Source organism: Eurypyga helias, unplaced genomic scaffold (assembly GCF_000690775.1).
Source record: "Eurypyga helias isolate BGI_N326 unplaced genomic scaffold, ASM69077v1 scaffold413, whole genome shotgun sequence".
NCBI classification, from domain to species: Eukaryota; Metazoa; Chordata; class Aves; order Eurypygiformes; family Eurypygidae; genus Eurypyga; species Eurypyga helias.
In genome coordinates this window covers 29,995-37,711 of record NW_010238973.1, presented here as the reverse complement: position 1 = coordinate 37,711, position 7,717 = coordinate 29,995, and the positions used below count along the sequence as shown (strand labels likewise).

Sequence of the window (7,717 nt, the reverse complement as noted above, 5' to 3'; positions counted from 1 at the left end):
TTTCCCTACCTCATCAGTTACAGCTACTTACTTTCATTTCCAAGAAATTTCAAAGGCTAATTCATCCTCATTCAGCCCTCTGCAGGCAGTTCTTATTCTGTATCCAACAGCTCATTATGCTTGCCCTCTATGTCTGACTTGTTAAATGTGAGGATCTTTGTTCTTCTTTCTGTGCCACACTTCCCTGTAAACATCCCTGAATGAATAGGATGAGACAATTGAAAATATTACATTCATTGTCTGAGTCCAAGATTAGAAGAACTGAGGTTCTGAATTCAAAATGCTGTTACAGTAAAGCTGGGTGAATAATTTACAGCATGGAATCTATTTCATGAATTTGGCTTAATTTTCTGTTTACAAAGCAGTGAATTTGGTACTCAGAAGTATTCACCAAATAATCTCTGCAAATTATTCTTGCCACATTGCTTAAAAACACGCAGATTTGAAAATTGATCTGTTTTGATGTATATATAGGTCACATGATAAATTTCTGTAGCCTAGTTACAGGAGTATATCTTAAGAGGCAGGCTGTGGATAGAAATACTGGTGATTACATGTCTAAAATTCACTGCCTGACAATAACTTCTAAAATTATAGTTGTTGTGGTGGTGATCATTCCTAGCAATAAACTTAGCTTCCAGAATACCATCTGAAACAAATGAAGGAGATATAAACACACAAGCTATTTTTATTTTAAAATGAAAATGCTTTTTTTAAAAAAGAATTGTCATTTTATTTTAGGCTTGATTCTCTAAGGAAAAGAAAGAGGTTTAATTGCCTGAGTTTTGTCTTTTTGTAATGCTCAGCTGTGTCATTTTCCCTTAACCCCACATTAACCATTTTATACTTATGGATAAAAAACAAATTACAAAAATATTGGGAGGGGTGGGATACATACAGCTCCAAATTAGCCACTGTGCACGCTGCCTTGCTCATGGGTGGGCTGGCCTGAGTTTTGTCTTTTTGTAATGCTCAGCTGTGTCATTTTCCCTTAACCCCACATTAACCATTTTATACTTATGGATAAAAAACAAATTACAAAAATATTGGGAGGGGTGGGATACATACCATTTTATACTTATGGATAAAAAACAAATTACAAAAATATTGGGAGGGGTGGGATACATACAGCTCCAAATTAGCCACTGTGCACGCTGCCTTGCTCATGGGTGGGCTGTGGAGGGAAGCAGGGGACATGTAGGGAGGCTCAGGGGACATGGGGGAGTAGGGAGATGGAGGAAAACCCAGGATGAAAGGATCTGAGAAAGAACTGTCTATATTAAGGCAGCAACAGTGGAGAAAGGCTATAAGAGGTGTTAGACATCCTTCCATAGAAAAATACATTTTGTTTATTCCTCTGCTCACAGAATTATATGGGGATCTTAACATTTTGGGGTGTTCATTCCTTTTCTGAATGCACAAATCTTATCTTGCCTATCTCAGCAGCCATCATCTTATTTCACTGGTCAGGAGAGTATTTCCATACAGGAACACCTTTCTCCCTAAAGTGGCACAAAGATAAGTGAACGGCAGTAAGCCATGGTCTAACCGATACAATACTCATTACCTATGTATAAATACTCCTTGTTAGTGTTCTCACAGGACTCAGCCAACCTTCCTTCTAAACAGGTCATACAGTTTTACATACTTTATTTCCTATTCCCATGAAATCATAATTTTCAACAAAGAATGTCCTGAATGCCTCAAAACATTTAACTAAAATTAATCATCTGGGAAAAAACTAACTACACCCATGTACCGGATACGGCATGTGAAACAGGGTCACTAGATATCACTCTTGACTGTGGGTCAGAAGTTCCTCAAGTCCCGTTCTCAGAGCTGGCTTGAGATCCAGTGCAGTAACATCAGAAAAATGCAAACTAGGATCAAACTTCCCATCTTTTCTGACTGTATCACTGTAACAATTTTCAAATGAGGGTTGTAGCCCATTGTAGCCCTCTCCCAACATGGTCTTCTGAGCACCAGTTACTACAAAACCCTAACCCAGGATGACAAACTTTATTTACAGTGTGATCTTATATTTTGTTATACTGTCAGCCACGATTATTATTTAGGTGTGCAATTAATATTTTTAGATGCCTTATAAAATGTATTTGAGGCTGAAAATGAAAGGGACGGCAGTCTTGTGAAGACCTTTTCTCAATTGCCTGTGAACAAATACTCTCTGAAACAGTTTGAAAACTGGTGATTCAGTCTGCAAGTCTCATGCAGAAAATTAAGTCAATATGTAATTGTACATTTTTTTCTTTGGTTCATTCAGTTATAACAAGAAATTTGCTCTGCTTTTCCCATCACAAAATTAAAGGTATTCCATATACAAAACATATTCTCTGTAGGTTTCACAGGATAATTACGCAGATAATATCTTAACTGCATTTATTCAATTCTACCTCCCCTCTTTTTTCTCTCAAATGCATACTGGACACCAAATCCACTGAAGAGAAGTGAAGGTGATGAAGACTGTATCAGGACCAACACATGCGACACCTCCTTTTCTGCAGAGCAGTCAAGGAACGTGTCACCCCAGTGCCATGTTCCCCTCTCTCCACTTACATGGACATCCACTGTCCTCTTCCTGTTTTCACAGGAAGCTTGCTCACTTGTTTTTTGTGAATGTTCTGCTCTTTATGGAAAATCTGAATTATTTCAGGGGAAAGGTAAGTGCCTAAACTCTAAACCATTCAAGTTTCAGGTAAAACAGGAAGTATTTGAGTGCCTTCCAGGAGCTGTGGCTTGGGCTAGGGTCATCACTGTGCATTTGACCACCCTTGGGACACTGGGGCTTAGGACAATGTGTCACTTAAAGGAAACCAGGCTGACATACAGGACATGTGCATTCCTATGGGACAATGGGAATATGAGGCATATATTCCCATGCGGGATCCCTGATAACAACTCAGCATGAAAGTATTTGATTTTCAATTGGCATTTTTCAGATTTTTTATTTTTCCACGCGAAACAAAAGTATTGCCTTTCTGTTTTTACAGAGAAGATCTGTAATTTAGAAAGGTAGCTACTGGGATTTTTTTCCTATCTTTGTTTCAATCAGATTTTGCTGACTCAGAGCTATTACCTTGTAGATGTCCAGGAATCCACACTGATGGTCAAAGCGTGTGTAGAGTTCGTTCAGCATGCTGATGACCTGCATGGGCGTGCACTGCGCACAGATGGCAGTGAAGCCAACAATGTCCGAAAAGAGCATGGTGACATCATCAAACTTCCTCGCCTGAACCTGCTGCCCCTGCCACAACTGCTGAGCCACTTCTTCAGGGAAAATAGAAATAAGGAGATCTACTGTTTTCTTTTTTTCCTCTTCCAGGGCTTTGTGCGTACATTCTAGCGTCGCCTTCAACTTATCCATTCGTTTCTTCAAGCCGTCCTGGGCCTTTGCTTGCTCCCCAACCAATATGACATCACGAGTAGCATCATGGATAGGTATGTCCGAAAGATGGAGGCCTCGGCCCATCAGTTCATCCAGCTTGTCCACACAGGGGGAACCCAAAAACAAAATTGAATTTGATTCTGGCACATGAATCATTTGTCCTTTAATTTCCATCACCTGCAAAATAAAAATAGAGTTTAGAATGGGAAAAAATAGCTGATAGGTGTGGATCCCCATTCTATTTTCCCCATCCTTTCTATTCAGCTAAAATGAAAAAACATAAACTGTAGCCTTTTATAGAGAGCCTCTTACACTGACCTATTCAAGTAATGAGACTCACTTAGTCTACTCACCAAGGAGAGTCAGAAAATAGCGCATACTGACACAGAAGCGTTCGCAAATCAGTTGTTGGATTCTATTCCAACCCAATTAAATAAGAAAGCAGTAACAGTAACATGTATTCCTCAGAATGGTGTGTGGAAATTAGATTGCTTCTAAATGGTTCTTAGGTAGAATGTTCCTAAATTATGCTCCTGGAGTATACCTGGCCTTGAAAGAAAATTCCAGACAAGCTCCTTCTCTGTTACTTAGCTATAAATTATGAAAAGCAGAAAATCAGTGGGAAATGACGACTATCTGAAAGCACGTTAGTGAAATGGTGAAGTAGCTTCCATTCTTTTTCAGCCAAACAGCTACTAACTTAAATGTGTTCATGTTATAGAAGAATCAAATAAAACCACAAGAACTCCTCCATAAAATAATGAATGGCATGGAAAAAGTGTGCCAGTGCCCCTATTTCCTATTGGCCTTTTCATACATGCAGCAGAGCTGAAGGCTGACATTCTGTTAGAGTCTGCAGATTTCTTGGTGACATAGATTCATGTAATTTGTATGTGCAGAACAGAGGAAGGAAGAAGAGGAAAGGAGTAGCATGTGGTTCATCACACTGGTTTACAGATTTTGCATTTGCCAGTTACATGGCTGGATGCTTTGACTGCCGTCGAGTGGTTGATACCAATGAGGGCCTGGCTTGTTACCTCTTGCTCCATGGTGGCGGTCAAGCAAAAAACTACCAGATTAAAATGGACATTGAAAACCAACTGTAATGATACATTTGAGGCTACATACATTCTCATTTTTATTAACTTACTCAGGTCACACAAAAGTAACTGTCAAATACTGTAAATTGATATTTCTCATCTGAATATAGTATTTAAACAAAAAAAAAAGAACCCAACCAAACAGAAAACTAAGATGAACATGTTTTGTTTAAGTAGAAAATAATTAAATTGGATAAACTGGATCTCTTTGTAAATACAGCCTTTCATAGCCTCTGCCATGAAAAACAATTGTAGTTAATGTTTGCATTCCAGGACTGCACCAAGACCAGTGCAATACTGTGTTAGGTCACCTAAAAACCCCAAGGATCTCATAGTCAAATCAATCACAACACACAAACCTTGTGCATCTAAACACAGTCTTAGGCATCATAATGCCCTAAATTTGCATTTTGCTATTCCACACAATCTATCTCCTCCAGTCACCCTTTCTTTCATCGTGTAGGTATTCCTTCACCCTCACATGATTCACTTTATCATTTATCATATTGTTATCCTTCCACCCATAATCCTCCCAAGCAAAATAGGAAAACCTCAGTTAGAGAATCCAGAGATGTCTGTAATACTGATGTGATTTAAGTGTCCAGAGGCCTGGAAACTCCTGCTGAGCTGACAGCTACCCCTACATGGTATTTTCCATCTCTGGGTGAGATGTTGGGAACGTTTCTATAAGGGAATTCTCACATCAGATAATACATTGTCACTGTAGATCCTACATTCAATATGGGGACTGAGCCTATCCAGTCCCTCTGCCCCTCTGCCTCCCTACCCCACCCTGCTAGCAACTCGACAGATGTACCTTGTGATGTCAACCTGAGAAGTCAGCAAATTTTAAAGTAAATGAAAGTAATTTAAATTGTCAATTTTCCTAATTTATGTTCCCACACACCTAGTAATATTTACATTTCTAAGCCTTGTTTTCTCAGCTTCATTCTGGGACAGCCATCTCCATGAGACAGCCAGTCAGCTACCTAGACGTGCATAGTTAATGCTCCTAGACTAATTGTTCTTTTTAATTTTTAGAACATATGGCTGCCTCCTCAAAGCGCGAAATAGGTGCTTTCTTCATGCATGCAGCCTCACGCTTTCAAAGGACACGTACAAAATTGGCTTAACTCTGAAGCGCAAATTGCTGGATGTGAAATACACCGTACCGCATTTCTAAATTCTCTTCTCATTTTGTTCCCCTTTGCCGGAGACCTTTTCTGTTTTCTGTTCCTTAAACTTAACAGGTGTGCAAAATAAAATAAAATAAAAGACATCACTCCTGTCTTCTACCTCCAGGTGAAAACAGGGTGTCAGCTTAGGAGGAGGGAGTGTTACCAGAGACTCTGGCTGAGCCAGCCTGGCCTAGGGGTGGGCTGTTGTCAGTGAGGCAAGGCACCTGGCTTGGAGCCCTGTTTCTTCTGTTAACCTGCTGCGAGACTAGAAGAAAATTAATGTATCCCTCTGTGCTCCTGCTTCGCTTTTGTCAATTTGAGGTGTTAAACTCTTCGATGTGATCTCTGTCCATGTGAATATATTGTGCCAACCTTCCCCGGGTGGATTCTTCTCAGGAAACACTGATTGAGTGAATAATGTACTAAACAGGCAGTCCCAAGTCCTCTGCTCTGCTTCTGGGTAACCCCAGGCAAATTATCAACTCAGAGTGCTTATTTGGCCTTTCAGCACAGCAGGAACAGTGATATTGACCACCTGTAACACTTTTGAGACTTAGTGTGAGAAGCAATAGAAGACACCAACAATCCTGTGAAATGCCTAACTAATAATAACCTGTTCTTCTGCCCAAGTGAACTGAGCCCCTGCTTCAACAAGGCTGAAAGTTTCTAGGGCATTTTTAGAAACTTTTGCAAAGACATTCTCCCTACACAACTGATTCATTTCCTACAAATGTAAAATGTTCAGTGCTATTTCAGCTTTATCCTCTGAATATTATTATCATTTCCTCTATTAACAGGAGTTGCTCATTCCTGTCACTCCTTTCATGTTACATTAGTGATTCTCATGTCCTGCTCTCAGCTGATGACTGAAAAGGCTGTTTAGCAACTGCCCTGCTAGTCTTCTTCCAGTTGCCAAATCAGAGAACTGGACAGCAGAAGCAAAGCTGCCTCACCTTGCCTTGGGAGAAGCACTGAGGTCTGATAAAGCACAACAGTAAAGAAGAATGAGGACTGAATCACTCTTCTCCTTTTTTGCAAAGCCTTTTCCTTTCCAAAGAAGTTTCTGAGATGATTCAGACTAGTTTCTAGAGGACTTTGGTCTGCAACTGCGATCCAGCATAACTTCCACCTTTCTTATTAGGACTCGCTTGTCCCTTATATCCTTCTCTGTATCTTAAAGTATGACTGAATGAAATTCAGATTTGCCTGAAGCTTGCCATAGCAAGTCACACTTCTGGGCATTCACCCAGAGCTGGACTGAGTTACACCTGGACCACAGGTCTACAGGCAATGAGAATTACATCATCTTTCTTTCTTGTAAACAGGGAAAGATTGAACATTTTGTCAAGAATTAAACAAGATTGAACATTTCTGTCATCAGTTCTATTTCATTACTGCTAGTTGTCATTGCTTTCCTGTCTCTTTAATTACATTATCACTGAATAAAATGAGAATAATTCCACTGTTTTCAGAGGACATTCTCCTGTTCTACAGTAGTATAAGAGAACATTTTGAAATGAGCAATTATACATCATATTTTACAGGATTAAATTGCTGTGCAGCCTAAGTAGCTCTGGGATGAAAATAAAAAAAAAATTACTGCCGAATTTTACTTTCACAGCAAACCCAATGAAAAGAAAGGGGAGTAAGCAGAAGAGGCCCTGCTTCTCAGGAGCTCTTTCAGCTGCTCTCCCCAAAGATCCACCCAGGGAACGCTGACAGACTCTAAAGCTGCTGTTTGAGAATATGAGAGTCTCCTACCGTGCTGTACACCAACAGCTACTTCATTAGGTACACAATATCCAATGCTCTGCATGCTCTGGATACATGCCAAACTAGGATTAAGTATGGATCAAAAGCTTGTGAATCAATTGCCAAGTCCATTGCACAGTCTTTAAGGAAAAGCATGGGGAAAAGCCTCATTTGTTGCAGTAATGGAAGACATTACTTCCCTGTACAAAGACAGGTGTTTTGGAATAGGCATACCTTCTGGAAAATATTAAGGGAAATATGGGACAGTATTTTTGAAGAACTGG

General features: G+C 39.8%; 1 protein-coding gene across 1 annotated transcript; it reads right to left on the bottom strand.

The window, feature by feature from the left end:
* Window positions 1–1,792: 1,792 nt before the first annotated feature.
* Window positions 1,793–4,452, bottom strand: GUCY1A3 (guanylate cyclase 1, soluble, alpha 3). Its single transcript, XM_010147976.1, has 3 exons — window positions 4,381–4,452; window positions 3,095–3,580; window positions 1,793–1,999 (listed from the first exon to the last, which is right to left on the bottom strand). The coding sequence occupies exons 1-3, from the start codon at window positions 4,450–4,452 to the stop codon at window positions 1,793–1,795; spliced, it is 765 nt and encodes a 254-aa protein (XP_010146278.1).
* Window positions 4,453–7,717: the final 3,265 nt, after the last annotated feature.

Bases quoted from the DNA above. Each gene is read 5' to 3' on its own strand.
- GUCY1A3 (XM_010147976.1), bottom strand. From the start codon at position 4,452: ATGGAGCAAGAGGTAACAAGCCAGGCCCTCATTGGTATCAACCACTCG. The intron at 3,581-4,380 runs GTAACTGGCAAA...TTTATTTTGCAG, and splicing joins CAGTCAAAGCATCCAGCCAT to GTGATGGAAATTAAAGGACA. The intron at 2,000-3,094 runs GTAATAGCTCTG...ATCCTGGGTTAG, and splicing joins GATTCCTGGACATCTACAAG to GGTTTTGTAGTAACTGGTGC.